Raw genomic sequence first — 18,920 nt, 5'->3', positions numbered from 1 at the left:
GGTGGGTTAAAGGTTGAGGATTGATAAGATACATGATATAAGGCTAAAAGACATCAGGCAAAGGTCTCTTTGAAATTATTGGGAGTCTAGGATACTCACGGTCAAAGTTCAATACAGATAAGACATCAAGAGGGAAACTAATCCAATGTTGGCTCAGCATCTACTTAAGATAAACATGATCAAACATTAGTTTAATTTTAAAGAAATAATCTTCATATATTTTTTTCCATTCAAGAAACTTCTTTCCATTGTTATTTTACATTATTCGAAAGAAATGATGTTCGGAAATATTTTAATTATCTATCTATCCGTATTGCAAATTGATTGTGGAGAAACAATCTAGCACACGGTAATTAAAAAATAGTTAAGCAGTAAAACTTCCAAGAATTAATCTAACTTATCTCAAAACTCAATATTCATACAGATATTTGTATGGTAAACATAATGTTTTCTCGTCAAAAAATACAATTGTCTTCTGTCTTTGTTTGATCGGTAAAGATCCGCTGCAGGTATTGAAACGAAAACAACCAACTCATGTTGACGGATTTCCTAAAAAGTAAGACACTAAATTTTCTTCAGCAAGAGAAACAAAAATATATTAAATAGATTTCCCAAAATTATTTCCATTGCTTTCAACGGTTCATTGAACGATATCAACAATCTCCAAATTATTCATCGACATTATAATTACCTCTACCGATTTTCATCAGGCCAAACAGTCTTCTCTATCCAGTCCAGGTAGTGGGAAATCCTCGTATAAACGCCAGGTGAATTTTTGAGTGCACATAAACGCCCAAAACTTGTAATGCCAATTATTCGATAGAGACATTTATGATTAGGATCCAATATTTGCAGAGGACCCCCAGAATCTCCTTGGCAAGTATCGCTTTGCCAGCCTCCACTAATATCTCCAGCACACAACATACTTGGCACAATCCCCCTCGGGATTGCGGTTGAACGATTCAATCGGAGAGCACAATCCACATTGTCTACAATGTCCAGACGAACTTTCAGCAGCTCGTCGCTACGCTCTTTGCCTGAAACCAGAAATTAGACGATAAGATAAAACCCTCAAAAATGCTAACGGGTTCTCTAGATCTTTTCAGTGACATTTAGAGACAATTGCTCTGACTTTACCAATCCCTGTGACACCCCAGCCACTCGCCCATGCTTGGATCGGCGTAGTATCAAACTCGGAGTACAAGCACGCAGGCTTTATATCCGACCCAAATGTCAGGGTTTTGTTCAATTTCAGAAGCGCCAGGTCAGCATAGACCGCGGGAGGTTTGTAAGATGGATGTCTTACAATCTCCCGTACCCCTATCATCTTCCCAGTTGTTTTATCGCCCAAATGATGAGCCCCGATGCGTACAATCTTCGGGGGTCCTCTGAAAGTGCAAAAAGTCATAAATCGAGTCGTTGGACGAATTGAAAACATGGATTGGCTGTAAAGTCAAAGTCTATTTGCTGACAGTGAAAGATTACAAAACGGGCTTACGAAGATCCGTGAGTACAGTGACCGGCTGTGATTACCCATTGATTGGATATCAGACTGCCTCCGCAAAGAAAGGTCGCTTCATTGTTCTCGGATAGCCAGCCGAGTGCTACCATGTGAGAAAATTCACCTGGACGGGCAGTAAGTCCTCCAATGATCAGAGGATTATGCAATCCCCTACAGTTTTGGCGATTAGTTTTTTTCGTTGATACAGGTGAAGACCAGGTACCAACTAGTGGAAGAATCCACACGTTCCGTTGTTCAATCGCTTTATTGTACTCTGCACATTCTGTGAATCATACAATTGTCGATAAGCTAGAATCTGACTTTTAGGTGATAAAGTACTTCGTGTAATGTTCAGTTTTTTCTACTAATGCTCGAGTACAGCTGCTTCATTAGTTACTATATTTTGCTTTGAAACAATTATGCTGTCACAGCACAAAGCTGTCGGATTCTAATTGTTTATTAACGTAATAAGCAGCAAAATTACTTTTCTAAATGCAATATTTAACTTGTTCCTGATTCATGGTCAACTTGTAAAAGTAAAGTGAAGTCTCAAACTTAGAGTCCAAGCAGAACGTGCAAATACACGCGCCTTAACTTCTACAGAGAATCTAGTACGTAAGAAATTCCCAAAACAGCCTACTTAAATCCGAAGTTCGCTTAGAAATTTCCCCTGGGAATATCCAGTCTTTGACATCATTCAATGGGCGTTTGTGAAGGTCCATATTTACAGGATTCTTATTAGTGATGAACTGTAAATTCTTAGAATTGGCAAAACTGCCATTGCCGGTTGGCTTGGTCAAATTAGCAGTAGGCTTCCTAGCGTGTGGAGTTAGTCTTTGCCAGACAGAAGAATTTCTCTTGGGGCTCAATGTTGCTACAAGCAATGGGTTATCTTGATAAATAATATCAGCTCCTTCTTGTCGTAGGCTAAGGCCTTTGTCATGGGACGGCGGAGATTTCTCGGTCCAAGACGGACGTGGGTCAATTTGATTGTTTACTTCATCAGGCCAAAGCCAAGAGTCGTTAGCTGCATGAAACGGAAAAACATGAAAAAAAGATGTATTACAAACAACGTAATGATGCAATAGTGAATGACGTTAATCTTAATTCCGATGAAAGAATAAATAAGTTGTTCTTATACTTTTATTGCTATATTATGTGTGTGTATATATATATATTATTATTATTGAGAAAAAAAAACATAACATGTTCAACAACCCTCCCACATGCTTATTCCAAAACATAAATTAATATCAGTTATTCAGTTTCTGCAACCAGATGCTATTTTAGGGAAACGGATTATCAATAACTAAGAACTTAATAATGACCTGTGATATAATTAATGGTATTCAAAAAGGCCAAACGTGAGAATAAAATTATGATGAAAAACGATTTTAAAATAAACCTCGCCATGCTGCTTCGTTTGGAAATAAAACAGTTGCACACCTTTACCGACAAGACATGTGATCATTTGCGGCTATATACAGAACCTGTGATTGACGGTTACCGACATTGGTTGTCGATTTATCTCTTATCAGACCGCGTATTACCCGCGAAATGTCGCGTACACTTCAGTCAACGAATCAAATTGTGTATTGAAACGGTATTGATCAGGGAGTGACTCGATGCTCCCTGATACCTTTGCTTCAGTTAACGCTGATATTGATCTTAATAGATCGATCAGCAGATGGGTTACAAACATATGTCAATCAAGTTTTTACGTCCTTGGGGGACGTGTAGAGATTTATTTCAATTGCATAATACATTGTTGTATGTCATAGATTTTGGCAGAAATACAATGAATTAATTTTCTTCAACATTAATTCCTTCTCATGTGGAATCTTGAAAGTCCGGGATATTAATCTCTTCGTTTACGGTACTGAGAACTGGTGCATACCTAGCGATATCGAATGAAATCCTAGTCAAGAAATGCAAAAGGAATGCACACCGGTATCGATTGTTGCGAATTGTTGTACGCGTCTGCGTTCCCACAAACGTATTTCCCTTGATGTAAGAAGATAAGTTGCGTTCCTGCGCAGTCATCGCAAAGAACTATCACGTGCCCCATCCGTATGAAGGCCATCTCGGATTTTCAACCAATCGTATTCGAGATCATTACGCGCGCATTTTAATTTAAGCGTTTATTTTGAAGATGGGTTCCATACGGTCGGCGCAAAACCTGACGAAAATGCGTCAAACGGAGGAACACACCCTATCTCTTAACATTATAGTATTCCTATGGCATAGTGGATACATTGTTGCGCTGCATAATTTGTGCCCTGCATTATTCCCGCCATACCTTGACAGCCGAGCATCGAGTTGGTCGTCTGGTTTAAAATGTGATGGTTAGTGGTTTCCATCATGACTCAGAGGTGGTCGTGAACGACTGCGACAGCCAGTTGAGTTCGTGTTTCGTAATTAAAAAAAAAAAAGAAGAAAAACCATATACACATATCTCTTCTTAAGTAGGCAAGAGATATGTCAGTGTAAACGCCCGGATAAATATAAGACCGATTCAGATCAATGATGATGATTAGCGCAACAGCGTGGACCTCGGGTCCCTCGAATAACCCCCAACCGTTGTAAATATATATATTTTTTTTTAAGTTCGATGCACGAGTTAAGGTGCGCTGCTGCTGCTGTTGCTGTTGCTGTTGCTGTACGTTGCTGTTTTCTCTCCGTTGCCTACCTGTTTCATTTTTGTACCACCTAACTCGCGCATTTATTCTCACAGTATAAATGATTTGGCTAAATAAAGTCGACAGTTTACACTCATACAAATCTCGCGTACGTAATAATAAACGTGCACATTACTAATATCTTATATTCTATCTCTCACGTACTCATTATTTATTTTTCAATTCTTGTGTTCTTTCTACCTTCTATTTTTAGTCGACCCTGAATAGTATTGTTGGTAAACTCGAGCCAGATTCTATAACAATCAGGTTCCGCTTCTTTTCTTCTCGTTGCATCAATGCCAGTTAATTAATTCTTAATTAAAATTCACCGCAACACGTCTTAATCATTTAATAAGGAAACCAGAAACGAAACTGTATAAGCAGCAAAATCATTTCCTATTCATTTAATTATCCTGATCTTTTGTATTCAAATTGCTAGGTGTACCCTGTTTTAGCATCCTCTTAATCCCGTCGACAAGTGCGACGCAGAAGATTGAGCGATGGATCAGGCTAAAAACAGGCCAAGTAGAGCTCGTTTTCGTTCAGCGAGTAATTCCGCTCGAATTTTAGTCTTTGATCAACCTGAAACATCGGAGTCTAAGGCTAAAAGCGAGATGGAAGGATACAGGAATCTCACTCTGCCCAAAATGGAAAGCAAAGAAGCCCCTGTGAAACCAGGTACAAAATTACTTAGTTACATGTATGCGTTAGGGTCTACCTTTTCTGCCCTTTCACCGTAAAAGCAAGCCAATGTCTCGTATTTTTTTTTTTCTTTTTCTACACACTCATAGAACAGTGTAAAGTTTCATTTACCGTGCGTTGAAATTTACCTAACCACAGGATTCTAGGAAAGGCGTAAGGTGGAATGATTCACAGTGGATAGTTTTCACAAAAGAACTTATTCACCATCTTCAAACTTATATGCCAAATTTTAAGTCATAGGCACTGTCTGTAGTATATGAATTGCTTATTTCAGGTAATCAAATAATCGTGATTAGAGAAAAAGCAAATGAGGCCTAACCGGAGTAAACTTGATATTCCATTTGCTGAACAATAAACTAACAACATTCCTCTGTTTACCTGGTCTTTAATATTATTATTTTTTTTTTTTCCTTACACATTTGCAGTTGCCGATGAGATTTCCAATTTGGTACGGATGCGAAATTCTGCGATAGGGAAGTCAGCGCCATCCCTTTCCATTCATATGGTTGGTAGAAATGAAAATAAATAAATGTCATCTACCACGAAACTTTGGCTAATCTGACATCCATGTTACAGCGTGACTTTAACATCCCACGGCGAGCAGCAAAAGCGGCTCATCGAAAATCATTCATTGCCACCACTTCTCCAACCCTGCCGCGTTGTCAGTCTCCAATTTGCGGTAAGTTCGGTGCAATCTTTGGGTGGAATAAAATCTAGTTAAGAACCATCAGAAACCTATAAATTTAACAAATCTTGTATATTTGAAGAATTTTATCTTCATATGAAAGAAGAATGGAAAATTTCTATGATGCACAATGTATGCGCAAGGAGTCAGCCGATTGTTTTTATTTTATTTTTTTCATATTTAGAGAAAGTTGGCTGTTAAGAAGGGGTGTGTCTCGTTTTTCAAAACCCCAAGCAATATTCTAGTTTAAAATATGGTATAGTAAGCTGTCTTAACGCCTGTTCCTAACGATAGACTATTTGTACAATTTGTAGGCAGTCCCCTAGAGAGTCCTAGGATGTCATCCAGTCCACATTTTCCTTTTGCACCAATTAAAAGGTACATACTTTATCATTTTTAATGTCCTCTAATTTTGCACCTTTAGAAATTCTGCGTTATCTGAAATTGGTGTGCCAAGCTGATCTTCGTAGCTAGCTTGTTCGTTTTCACTTATCCAATGGCGCATCTAACTCGGCAGGGAAAGCAACACTTTTCTTTTGTCTCATTTATTTGTCTAACACATAAGATGTACAAAATAGTAAAATTTTCACAAACACACCTGTAGAGCTGCTATCGTAAAGTTCCAAAACTCTAAGCGTTTAAGACAGACTAATCACCATTCGTGAATTTATTCTTCACACAGAATCAACGCAAGCAGCACAGCAGTGGCCGATGGCAGGCGATGGTCCGTTGCAAGTCTACCTTCGAGTGGCTACGGGACGACTCCAGGCTCCAGTAATGTGTCTGTGAGTCTCTTTGACACTAATACGTAAACAGTTTACTTTCAACTTTGGATTTTGAAATCTATTTCCCCCTAACAATGGGAGATCCCTTCTCGAATTCTTGCGGATATGTTTTAGGACGTACTAGTCTATGCTCTTCGCTGTCTTACCAGTCTTAATCAGACATCAGTCTCCTTTGAAATACTCTTCAGAATCCAGGTTACCAAAAATTTTACCTCATTATCCTGTTTGACACTCGTCATTTATCGCAAACAATGTCCCATTTTCAGTCCCAATGTTCGAGCCAGGAACGCCTTCACCAGTTACCCAACATACCGACCAAAGACGAACTCCGCATGCTGTCCTGTCACTTTTCAAAACCAGGTACGCCTTGCGGCTCGCACCCGGGCTTTCCTGGATCAAGTATATCCAGTATTCCAGGATCCATAGCTCTTAGCATGGAAGAAGAGGGTCGCAGATCGCCGATGCATCGTCCAAGGTCCAGAAGTTTGAGGTACGGCGATTTCTAGGCAGAGAAAATGGCGGGACCAATCGATGACGTTTCAATTTCAGTAACATCTGACCATTATTGACTTTTTCTTCGATCTTACAGTAGCCCGAGTCGATCTCCTGTTTTGGATAGCGAAATAGTGATGATGAACACGTTATACAAGGAGCGATTTCCCAAAGTAAGTAGAGTTTAAATGATATTGACGATCGGAGAAGATTTTTATGAGACAGGATTTTTCAAGTGGTGTTAATAATGGGAAATTTCTCTTTCAGGCAACGCAACAAATGGAAGAAAGATTGACTAATTTTATTAACGAAAATCGTGAAATAGACGAATATGAACTGGTTACGCAGATAGCACCGGATTCTTTGCCTATACTGAGATTCGTCCATCATCAAGTGATAGAAATGGCTCGTGATTGTCTACAAAAATCTCAAGAAAAATTAATCACTTCTAGATACTTTTATGAGATGAGCGAAAATTTGGAAATACTCCTAATGGAGGTAATCGTTTCAAATATCAGTGGTTAATTCTTGGATCTATATTTAAACTTGAATCTTTCTTGTTTTACGATAAGTGACTTTATATTTAATTCCGTGAATTTTAATTTATAGACGAAAGAAAAATCTTTGGAAGCAGCAGCTAGACTAACAGGACTAATTAAAAAATTGTTACTAGTAATCTCAAGACCGGCGCGACTTTTAGAATGTCTCGAGTTTGATCCAGAAGAATTTTATCACCTTTTGGAGCAGGCGGAAGGGCAAGCTAGGATAAATATCGGAATCAAAGCCGATATTCCTCAGTACATAATTAACAAATTGTCACTTAATCGTGACCCGATCTCAGGTAAAAATTTTTCTCTTTTTTTACGTTTGTTCCCGAATATAGATTAACACTGTCAAACGTCTTATTTTGGTGCACATTTTCTTCCGCAGAGTTACAGGAAGATTTGAATAAACTCGAAGACTCAGCGTCGTCTAGCGAAAATAATTTACTATTGGCTTCGTCTAGTCCAGGTAAAGAAGACGAAATTCGATCTCAGCGGGTGCCATGCGAAAGCGATTACGAAGTTTTGAAGCTGATAAGCAACGGAGCTTACGGAGCTGTCTATTTGGTGAAGGAAAAAATAACGAGGCAACGTTTTGCTATGAAAAAAATAAACAAGAACAATTTAATGTTAAGGAATCAAGTCGAACAAGTATTTGCCGAACGTGATATTATGAGTTTCACCGACAATCCTTTCGTCGTTTCCATGTATTGTAGTTTTGAAACAAAGGTATGCCGATCGAACGTTTGAGCAGAGAAAAAAAACCATATTAAAAATGAGACTAATTTGGAACAGCAACGTCTTAACTTCACTCAATTTAATAACAATCCTTTTATTATGTTTACAGAAACACTTGTGCCTCGTAATGGAATACGTTGAGGGAGGTGACTGCGCGAATCTCTTGAAAAATATCGGACCATTACCACCAGATATGGCTAGATTTTATTTTGCTGAAACTGTTTTAGCTGTTGAATATTTGCACAATTACGGTATCGTTCATCGGGATTTAAAACCTGACAAGTAAATGAAATACACAAAACATTGAGTCTTGAATAACCGAAAGAAATTAGCTCAATATCTATCTCAAAGTTAACGACTATTTTTATACTTTGCCACTCTACTTTTCAGCTTACTCATCACCGCTCTGGGTCACATAAAATTGACAGATTTCGGCCTCAGCAAGATGGGTCTCATGTCTCGTGAGTATTACGTGCCTACTGTGAACCTAAATACGTTAATAAGACTGTGCTTGTATCTACTGATTTAATTTTAAAGGTCACCTTTCATTACAAAAACCTAAGACATCTTCAAGAATGCAACAGTTGCTGCAGTTTTCACATTAATTCATCTAATTTTACCCTGGCGCAATTGAATTTCAGGTACACCCTCTCATTCAATTGTTTACTTATGTTCCATTCTTCCTCATTCCAGTGGCAACAAACCTGTACGAAGGTTACGTGGACAGAGATACTCGGCAATTCTCCGATAAACAGGTATTCGGAACCCCCGAATACATAGCGCCCGAAGTGATCCTTCGCCAAGGTTACGGAAAGCCTGTTGACTGGTGGTCAATGGGTATAATACTGTATGAGTTCTTGATCGGCTGTGTTCCATTTTTCGGAGAAACACCCGAAGAATTATTTGCCCACACGGTCAATGGTAAAGTACCATTTCTCATACATACATACTCTTACCATTTTTCAATCTCTTCATCCTTTGCGTCACCCATTATTGTTCTGAGTCAACGTTTATAACAAGACGAGCTGGCCTGGCAGACGTTGTCGGCCGTGTCCTGTAGGTGCGCGATCATGTGTTGGCAATAGGCAAAATAAGTTAACAATCACCACCTATCAGATCTTATCATAGCTATGAACTATCATTTCGACAATACAAATATATTACGCAGAAGTTACACGATCACTACAGACTCAACAAAGAATTATACATATAAAGTTAGTATTCTGTAGTTTTAGGGGTCACCGATTACGAATCTGAACTCAGATTTCAACAATTCAAGATGCCGGATCCAATATGGTGGATGAAAGTTTCAAATTTGATCAAATATGGTTAAAAAAAACTGTATGCAGGGGTTTTCGGACTTGCTGATTGGATTTGCTTTACTGAATTTTCAAAATCTGATTTCAGATTCGTAATGAACCATCCCAAAAATCTCTGGATAGAGTTTTTTTTGTCCGGATTCGATCGAATTTGAAATTTTCGTTCGCCATATTGGATCCGCCGACTTGAATTTTCGAAATCCAATTTCAGATCCGTAATCAGCGACCCCAAAAACTTATAATTTATGTAAAAATTATATAATGTGTAAAAGGATAACTTTCTCGGAAATGAATTATTCCTACAATTTTCATTACAATACTACAATATTGCAATAGTTACTCTCGAATATCGCAAACCTATTATTATACTATCAGAAACAGCACAAAACCGTAAAGAAATATGTTGAAAAGTTCTCTAAATATGCAAAAAATGGACATACAATAGGTGGAAAGAATACATACCACTTTGACTTAAAGGGTTAATCACATATCTGCCCTTTCAGACGACATCGAGTGGCCTGATAATGATGACTGGCCAGTACAACCGGAAGCAAAGGATATAATAACTGCACTCTTGCAACAAAGCCCTAGGGATCGCCTGGGAACAGCGGGATCTCACGAAGTTAAGGAACATCCTTATTTCCTTGGCGTCGACTGGAACAGTCTTTTGAGACACAAGGCTGAATTCGTTCCGCAGTTGACAAATGATGAGGACACAAGTTACTTCGACTGTAAGTTGACGCGGCTTGAAACCAACGATGCTCAGGATCTTCGAAATAACTTGTTCGCTTTTCTTTTCAGCTCGTATGGACCGCTACAATCACGATTTGGGTGATGATACGGACGACACCGATGACTCTCCTCTCTTTGGCTCGTTTTCATCATACTCACCGCAATCGCGCAAAATATCTCAGACTAGGCCGCAGTTGTTTAACATGTCTGAGCCAGAATTGGACTTTTCTCGAAAGCAATTATTCCGCTGCGAGTCCGAAACCTCGGACGCTCAATTATCTCCTGGTTTTGTGCAAAACGTTGCTTCTGTAGCACAGAAGTCATTGCAAAAGAATTTGCTGCTTGATAAGAATCAGTCGCAGACTAAGAATAACTCGTTTCATGAATCTCCAGACAAAACTGCAGACAAGTCTGATCCAAATAGTACTGGTTCTACGATATCTGCGACCTTCAGTAGAGATGCGCAATCAACGAGTGCTACAAAAAATAGCAGCGGTGATGCACTCTCCGTCAGTTTGAGTACTCCGGATTCTTCTCAAACCGAATCCGATGACGTCAGCCCGCAGATTCAAAGGAAACGCCATTCGCATACACGCGACAAGCTGCCCAGGTTCAGTATATCCATTGACGACGAACACATGTGAGTTATTTAGCCGAATTGGCATCGTGTTTTTGTTTTTAAATATTCATTTAATCGACGCGTATATTTTTCGTGAAAACGCAGTCTGAATCTATTTTCAATTTTATCCTGTTTGCACCTCAATGTCTGGCTAAAAAACTTCGCATTTCAACATATTCGCAAATTAAAAACAAAGCCTGTGATAGAAAGGAAATAAGTTATGATTTATTTCATATTTAAATTATAACGCTGACGAAGCGAGCAATCATTGAGAATTAGAGTAATGACACTGTCTGAATCAATTCTCTGCAATATTCAATTCGTTCGATCTAAAAAATCGTTTCTGTCAGTAGAGAAACTCTTTTTTTATTCAGACTATGTCATATTATTCTGTCAAGACTAGACGATAGCAAAGTTAAGCCCAGAAAATCGTTTACCTTCAACCTAAGTCTCCATTTTTATTACAGATTGGATCTAGCGGCTGCTAACAGGGATGCTGCGGATGACAAGCACAATTCCAGCACAGATTCGTTCGAAACGTTCGCAATGTCTTTGCTACCCTTGACAAAACACAGATCCAGATCGGTGATAAAATCTGCATCAACCAGCGGGCTGTCTCTGGTCATACCGACGAGTAAGCATTGTCTTTACCTTAAAGTATATTCTGTCTCTAAAAGTAGATGAGAAACTTTAACAGGTAGCAAAGTACTTGTTTCTCAATTAAAAGTTAATAAATATCTTTGCCTTTTCAGATGACTTACCATTGACGCAGCCAATCGAATCACCTGGCGGCTCTTCCACCGCCTCCTCTCGGGATACTTCGCCATGTAGAGAACTCAGCCCTCTGGTAACCAGTCTCAAACCACCAACCATCATTAGGCGGGGTCCCTGCGGCTTTGGATTCACCGTTCACACCATACGTGTTTATTATGGTGACAGCGATTTCTATACCATGCATCATTTGGTCATGGTAAGTAAATTGCAAAATTTTCCAAAATTCGATCATTTTTCTGTACGAAATTTACAAATATTATATGATAATTGACCTTAAAACCCAAGAATTGTCTGAAATAGCCCTTTTCAAAGACAAATATAGGGTGTTTACTGCTCCTTAAATATCCTTATCAGGTAATCGGTGTATCATGAAGCAATTATGTTGTGTTTCTTACAGGCGGTCAATCAATCTAGTCCAGCATTTGAGGCGGGACTTAGACCCGGAGACTTGATAACTCACATAAACGGTGAAGCAATTCAGGGGCTTTATCACACGCAGGTTTTGCAGCTAATGCTGAGCGGAGGAGATCATGTAACTTTGCGAAGTACGCCACTGGAAAATACGAGCATTAAAAGCGGGGGTAGAAAGCGTGAGTTGGGGCAGAGTAAAATGGCGAAAAAATCGCTTCACAGACAGAGAAAGCAGAAGCGCGATCATTCGGACAAAAAACGAAAGACATCGCTGTTCAGAAGAATCAGTTCTAAACGAGCCAGTGTCGAGATGCAGCAGGTACGGCGAATGGTTTGCAATCTATGCTAACGCAAATAAACAAATCAAAAGTCAATAAACAAACAGATCAAATCACAAAGGAATAGTTGAACAAGACCGAACATTTTCGCTACTGTTACGTGTTTACAAAAAAAAAGAAATAATAATTTATCACTGTCACTAAGTTCTGTATTTTATTTGTTCATTTATATTTTTTTTCTTATCGTTACAGCCGTTAAGTATCAGTTGTCCTTTGTCGGCACCAATCCTTCCCAGTGACAGCAAACCTCCACTTATGGTATGATTTTCATGAAAATTTATTTATTTATTAACTCATAAATACGATAATCATACTCTAATCATATGTCTTGATTTCACATTTTGTACTGTTGAATCATCAATCATACACGATATATTCGTCCATAATAAGTTTATCATCAAATATCAAAACACCATACAATCAATTTCTGTAACACCCCAGACTTATTTCAAACTTTCCAGAATTTGATTGATACTTTTGGGACATAAGTATACTCAACTTTTTCAACACTTACTTCGTTGTAAATTCAAGGATTAACAAATACGATACTCGATTCACTGTCAATTCTTCTTTCTGAGAATAACGGTAATTGTTTAAAGAAAAATCGATGTAAAAAACAAACATTAAGTAGACTTCTATTGCAAATATTAACCGATGTACAAATTTTTAAAGCTAATCTGAAATGGTGACAAGTAGAGAATTTGATTATTGTTCTTATATGGCAGTGCCGTGATGAATACATTATATCGTACAAAAGAACATTCAATTTTTTCAGTTAGACAGTATCGATAAAATAAAATCAATGTTCAAGGCTTGCCTACATTTTCTTATTGCAAACCTATAAACACGCAGATTTATTTGTAAGCTTGTACGTCTAAACCGAGTAAAACGATAATAATAACGATTTAGTCAAATGAAAAACTTACAGATGGCTGCGGGAATCTGTTCTCCGTCAATGGTTACTCCGAGTCGTTCGTTCCAGTCATTTACTCGCTCTTTACCGCCTCAGGAATCGGCACCGTTTTTCAACGCCTGTACCAAGTCAGTCTGCAGCCCGTCACCTCCAATAAATCGATCCAGTTCGGAATCCTACCACTCGACGACCACCTCGAGCCCATGCTCAAGTCCCAGTTCTTCGTCGTCCAGTACAAATCCTCCTATAGGGAACATATCGAGTATCGCTAATCAGTCGCATTATCAGAGGCCAAGTACGCTGCATGGACTGAAGCACAAGCTCCACACTGCTGCGAAAAATATTCATTCCCCAAACAGGAGGAAATCTGTCGGTCACATACCCCTTTCGCCTTTGGCCAGGACTCCCAGTCCATCGCCGATCCCTGCCAGCCCAACGAGGAGCCCGAGTCCTCTGGCTTTTCCCACTGGTCATCAGCCGGGAAGTTCTAATACAACACAATCTTACAGTCCAGGTAAAAAATATTTCCTTATTGTACTTACGCATATTTATGGTGGAACTGATTGCCTTTACTTCTAGGAAATAATTAGGGGAAGTATCCCAATATGGTGAATGTGTTAGAGGTCGGCCACTCAGTGATTGCTAAATGGGGAGTTTTATTGTTACCAAAGTCTACACCTAAAAAAGAAGAAGATGAAAGAAGTGGCCGACTACTAACAAGTTCACCCTAGTTTAGAAATGACAAAGAGCTATGAAACCAAGAATTAAATGTGTCGAATTAAATGCAATTAAAATAATGCTCTCTGAACACAGAAAATATTTCACAACTACAAATGCCAATATCCAAGAAGATCGGTAATTGACCGTTTGAGTCACACATTACGGTGCTGAGTTATCTTTTATAACAAGATAGTATTCGATGGTTTTTAGGCTTGCTGATGATGAATCTGAAATCAGATTTCAAAAATTCGAGATGGCGGTCCAATATGGCGGACGTAAATTTCCAATTTGATCGAATACGCCAAAAAAACTCTGTGCAGGGAATTTTGGGGTCGCTGACTGGATTCGCCATGCTGAATTTTCAAAATCTGTTTTCAGATTCATAATCAGCGACCCCAAAAACATGTAATTTTTGTAAAACATGTATATGTGTAAAGGGGTACCTTTTGGGGAAATTAACTATTCGTTCAATTTTCACAACTTTTTTTAATCAGGTTGTTTCTAACAATAGTAATTTACTTCATATTGCAATAATTACTCTTAGTATACTATCAGAAATAGCAACAAAAAAACCGTAAAGAAATATGTCGAAAAGTTCTCTAAATATACAAAAACTCTATATAAAATAGGTGGTAAGAATACTTATCGCTATGACTCGAAAGATTGATAAGTTCAGTGAGGTCGCATTAGTTTAACACTTTACTTCGGTGCAATCCATCGCTTCAAAGTTTTTCTCTGTATGCAAAGAGCACTGATTGAAATAAATTCAATTTAACCTCAGATGAATTTCTTAAACCTTGTTGGAACACTTGCAACGGTGGTATTTCATCAATATTGTTTTGAACCCAAGTGTATCCAATTAATCTAAGCGGTACATATATTTAGGGGTTTCTCTGTCGACGCCAAGCGGTCAGAAGAAAGGTTTTGGTCGTCCGAAATCGGCGGAGCCTGGATCGCCGCTGTTAAGACGGGCGCTGAGTCCGGATCGCTTGCATCCCCGTTCGGCAGAAAGTAAAACGTCTATATCACCATTGGCAAATACTGTGCTGAAAGTGATACCGCGAGTGACGATTGCCCAGACATCCATGACTGACACCGCAAATGAGGCGAGTATCGCCCATTCAAAAGAGAGCATCGATTCGAAGGCGGAGAAAAAATTGGTCGACCAAAAAACCACCACGGAATATCCCAAGCTGACTCATAGTATGTCGATAAACATAGCGAACGTTGGAATACAGAATAGCACACAGCTGCCACGGATAGCCGAAGAAAAGGACTCGCCGACTGGAAGCAGGAGTGACGACTACTCGTCGAAGAGCATTGGAAAGCTGGAGCAAGCCAGCGATACATCAAAGTCAAATGATTCGGTGGGATCCGGAAAGGATTTGAAGGAATCCTCCTTCGTTATGACGAGAAAAAGCGTTCTTAACGCCGTCGAAAGGCTGCAATCTGCCTCGGAAGAGGCTGCAGCCGAACGTCCAGAGGCATCTTCGTTCCGTAATAGAAAACCTGAGGGCGTCGTTTCCCAGAGAAAATACAGTGTCGCCGAGTCAAAATTCTGCAGCAAAAACTGGTTGGATTCAGTCGCCGAAAAAGATCCTCCCAAGCAAGCAAAACCTCCCGAGCCGTTACCCCTTAAGCAAATGTCCACGCTTATGCAGAGGAAAGCGAGTGTCTTCGACCTCAAGATGTCGGATAAAAATTCGAATGACTCGAGCATGGAAGGCAAGAAGATTTTGAAGAGATACAAAGTCGATCCTGACACTGGCAGCTCGAGCCAGGAAAAAAACACTACTGGTGACAAGAAAAATAATTAGACCAGAGTTTCGACGAACTTTACCACCGATTTGATCGATCTATATTTTTTCCCTCTTTTCCCCATCGATAGCACATTGCTTGAGGTAGTAAAATTTACGGTTTGTTCATCGATTGGTATAAGGACCTCTTGATTGTAACGTCGAATGTTTTTCAACGAATTATTATCCCCAAGGTACTCCCAAGGTTTACCTGTGAATTTTCCACATATCGGTGAAATTACCGAACATTTTGAAGCTGATAACTGCAATTTTTTTTCCTCGTTATTTGTGTTTCCTTACGTAGATTGAACAAATTCGGGGATAAATTGAGACTGAACACACGTTGGTCCGGCTGTGTGTTAATAATTACGCACGTTTGATAACGACAAATGGCTATTTCGAATTCGAATAGTAATATTTACTCGCATAATCAATCAGTTTAACAGTTTTCGCATTTAGCTTTAGGCTTGAAATTCATTTCCGCAGTGAAATGATTGCGATTTTTTTTTTTTTTTAATCAATTTGTTACCGTCACTTTAATAACATCAGTCCATACGAAGATCGAATTAGACAACCTGCTAAGATGATTTTTATGCTCAGTTCGCCAATTTTTTTTTTTTTTATACGTAAATTGAAGAAACACAACTGAAAATTCAGTTCAAACAATTTACCAGTTTTAATATGTGAGATCGAGATACAAAAAAGCAAAAACAACCAGTTAGTATAGAAATTCGAATGTTTACACCTCATGTGTTACACAATCAAATTCTTTCACGCCATCTCTTTATTGTTACCTGTCTCTTTTAATCTCTCTTTAGTTCGTTTGCACATAACAAATTGATCAACGAAGGAGTAAAAACACTCGAGTCTATTAGGAAGTTGGAATAATTCGTTTGAATAAAAAAAAAAATTTAAAAAAAAAAAAAATAAATAAAAAAATATCTGAAACTTGACGAACAAAACACGGAAAAGCAAAGAATAAAAAATATGTAATCGTGTTCGAAATATTTTCTGTATAGTTAGCATGGTTATCGTTTTTCGTCCATTTCGTCGATGTATGATTAACTACGATTTTACATAGTTTCGTAAGCTCAAAGCGTTTAGAAACAACAAAATAATAATTATATTAATAATAACATATGAAAATAAAAATAAGAAGCGAAAATGGAACAGCAACGGTGCAAAAAAAATTATCGTGACACTTATTCAGATCACTTTATTAAAAATCGATCAAGATAAATTACTTGGATTCAGACCGAACCTAAGTGTGGATACATCCGCGTAAGGATGTAACTTTGTACTAGACTTTTCTTTGTCCCCTTTCAATTCACGCAGGTTCATGTATACGAAATAGATTTATCGTTTAAGAGTCGTACGCAGCTTATTCTCTTTTCTCCTCAGAATATCGTTAAGTAATCCCTACTCTCATTGTACTTTGTTACGTGTGATAGAAAAAACAACTTACAAAAAATAATAATCGTAATAACGTGTATAATAACAATGAAACATAATCAAAAATAACCAGTGGAGGTTTCTGTAATCGGAAAATTAAATATGTCGCTATACGTTAGAACTACTTTCACTATGTATCGCGTATATATCGTATATTGTTCCGAATATAAGCCGAGGTTTTTTGTCGTTGACAGAACCCGCCAAAATTGTCCTCGTCTTACGTGCGGGTAACTGAGAAAAACATTCTGAAATATTGTCTGAAAATTTGTGGTAGTCTTATACTAGGAACAATACGGTAATAGGTTCACATTACACGTGCTTGAATAAAAAGAATAAAAACTGCCTCAGTTTTCGAGTATACAATTGTTGCAAGTCGTAGTTTGAGAGACATTGTAGAGAGGTTTACATCGTAGTTAGAGAATAGATTTTGAAATGATGAGATTTTCATTATGGCGATTTTAGATTTGTGTATTTTTCTTTCTTATTTTTCTCTTTTTCATCTCTCTGAAAAATAATTACCATAGACCGCACTACTGCGGTATCGATTTTATAACGTATACAAATATACACAAATATATTTACAACTATTATACAAACAAATGCACGTGCTATATGTATTATAATAAATATAATAACAAATACACGACACGTGAAATCGTTCGAGGCTGCTTCAGCCGTAAATTTATAATCCGCGGTGTTCCTTAGCTCTACGTATTAAAAATTATTAATATACAATTTTACGCTCTGTATATGTTGATAAATAACTGGTTAATATTTAACTTTGAACACGTTTCATCAGATTACGTATACTAATAATAATAATAATAATAATCGCTCGTCGAGAACTTGAATATAATACTGCTGAAAGAAAAAAAAAACGACGTAAAAAGCGAATTAATTAAGATTAGAATAAACTGCATTAAAAAAAAAAAAAAAAAAAAACATTCGATCAAAAATAACAAGTCTTTACATGATCATAATCAATGTTCACATTTTCAAATAATTCCGGTTACGTTCACTCACTATACATTTAACAACATTTTTTAGGTCGTTCTGTCCTAACGTAATATGTGCAGGAAAAACTTTGACTATATAAATTGATTATAATATCTGTATATATATGAAATTACATATCAATCGCCATTTTTTCAACGATCAAGAGCACGCTTGTGTAAGTGGGCGTCGGAGTTTTAAAAAACGCATTGAAAAAATGAAAAATAAAAAAAATAAAAAAAATAAAATAAAATAAAATAAAAAATCAAGAAATAATGACACTTGAAGGGCATAACAGAAACAAAAGGGAAAATGTAATTCCGCGCCGTTTGTGACTGTAATTTTTGAAGCTAACTCGCTTTAGAATAATTAAACCGGTTATCCGTTATAACCCACCAATTCTGCACTTTTTATTATCTAATTTGTCATAATCCACCTACGCGTTTCAGTATTATTCATATTCCGATTGTGAAAATCGTTGGATAGTTAATTTAGGCAGTGCAGATTTTCTTTTCCTGTCGTTGACCGATTTATCGTGATGATTAGTAGATTTTCTTTTCTGTTGTCGGTATGAAAATTGAATGAATAAAAATAAAAACAAATGATAAAAAAAAAAAAAAACGACCTTTTCTTCTTTTTAACGTGGAAAAGAAGGGTTTCCTCATCTATGCTATCATATAATTGGAAAAGGGTGGAAATCCTGCGGTGATTTTATTTCTTCCACATTCGA

The 18,920-nt window shown here is 37.8% G+C and overlaps 2 protein-coding genes across 14 annotated transcripts; one reads left to right on the top strand and one right to left on the bottom strand.

Moving 5' to 3' along the window:
- Positions 1-227: 227 nt before the first annotated feature.
- LOC124182824 (serine protease snake-like) lies at positions 228-3,906 on the bottom strand. Of its 3 annotated transcripts, none has more exons than XM_046570568.1 (6): positions 3,801-3,906; positions 2,142-2,528; positions 1,499-1,784; positions 1,138-1,388; positions 692-1,037; positions 228-549 (listed from the first exon to the last, which is right to left on the bottom strand). In XM_046570568.1, the coding sequence occupies exons 1-5, from the start codon at positions 3,862-3,864 to the stop codon at positions 694-696; spliced, it is 1,332 nt and encodes a 443-aa protein (XP_046426524.1). In that variant the 5' UTR covers positions 3,865-3,906; the 3' UTR covers positions 228-549; positions 692-693. The 3 variants fall into 3 exon arrangements, with proteins under 3 accessions (XP_046426524.1, XP_046426525.1, XP_046426523.1); XM_046570569.1 differs by lacking the exon at positions 3,801-3,906 and adding an exon at positions 2,954-3,003; XM_046570567.1 differs by lacking the exon at positions 3,801-3,906 and adding an exon at positions 2,830-2,942.
- Positions 3,843-18,852, top strand: LOC124182817 (microtubule-associated serine/threonine-protein kinase 2). Of its 11 annotated transcripts, none has more exons than XM_046570543.1 (22): positions 3,843-4,083; positions 4,635-4,857; positions 5,307-5,386; positions 5,458-5,560; positions 5,881-5,944; positions 6,249-6,351; positions 6,618-6,841; positions 6,941-7,016; positions 7,111-7,341; positions 7,453-7,684; positions 7,774-8,114; positions 8,233-8,405; positions 8,514-8,584; positions 8,817-9,044; positions 9,946-10,173; positions 10,244-10,814; positions 11,261-11,427; positions 11,546-11,763; positions 11,965-12,297; positions 12,509-12,574; positions 13,245-13,743; positions 14,835-18,852. In XM_046570543.1, the coding sequence occupies exons 2-22, from the start codon at positions 4,680-4,682 to the stop codon at positions 15,764-15,766; spliced, it is 5,118 nt and encodes a 1,705-aa protein (XP_046426499.1). In that variant the 5' UTR covers positions 3,843-4,083; positions 4,635-4,679; the 3' UTR covers positions 15,767-18,852. The 11 variants fall into 11 exon arrangements, with proteins under 11 accessions (XP_046426499.1, XP_046426496.1, XP_046426498.1 ...); XM_046570540.1 differs by having other exon boundaries at positions 4,619-4,857; XM_046570542.1 differs by having other exon boundaries at positions 3,843-4,154.
- The last annotated feature ends 68 nt before the right edge of the window (positions 18,853-18,920 follow it).

This window comes from Neodiprion fabricii, chromosome 5, assembly GCF_021155785.1.
Source record: "Neodiprion fabricii isolate iyNeoFabr1 chromosome 5, iyNeoFabr1.1, whole genome shotgun sequence".
Lineage (NCBI taxonomy): Eukaryota > Metazoa > Arthropoda > Insecta > Hymenoptera > Diprionidae > Neodiprion > Neodiprion fabricii.
The sequence above is the reverse complement of the archived record's forward strand: the minus strand, read 5'-3'. Positions and strand labels throughout refer to the sequence as shown.

Bases quoted from the DNA above. Each gene is read 5' to 3' on its own strand.
- LOC124182824 (XM_046570567.1), bottom strand. From the start codon at position 2,914: ATGGCGAGGTTTATTTTAAAATCGTTTTTCATCATAATTTTATTCTCA. The intron at 1,785-2,141 runs GTAGGCTGTTTT...TATGATTCACAG, and splicing joins TAAGCGAACTTCGGATTTAA to AATGTGCAGAGTACAATAAA. The intron at 1,389-1,498 runs GTAAGCCCGTTT...TTGCACTTTCAG, and splicing joins CACTGTACTCACGGATCTTC to AGGACCCCCGAAGATTGTAC.
- LOC124182817 (XM_046570543.1), top strand. From the start codon at position 4,680: ATGGATCAGGCTAAAAACAGGCCAAGTAGAGCTCGTTTTCGTTCAGCG. The intron at 6,352-6,617 runs GTGAGTCTCTTT...TCCCATTTTCAG, and splicing joins CAGGCTCCAGTAATGTGTCT to TCCCAATGTTCGAGCCAGGA. The intron at 8,585-8,816 runs GTGAGTATTACG...TCCTCATTCCAG, and splicing joins CAAGATGGGTCTCATGTCTC to TGGCAACAAACCTGTACGAA.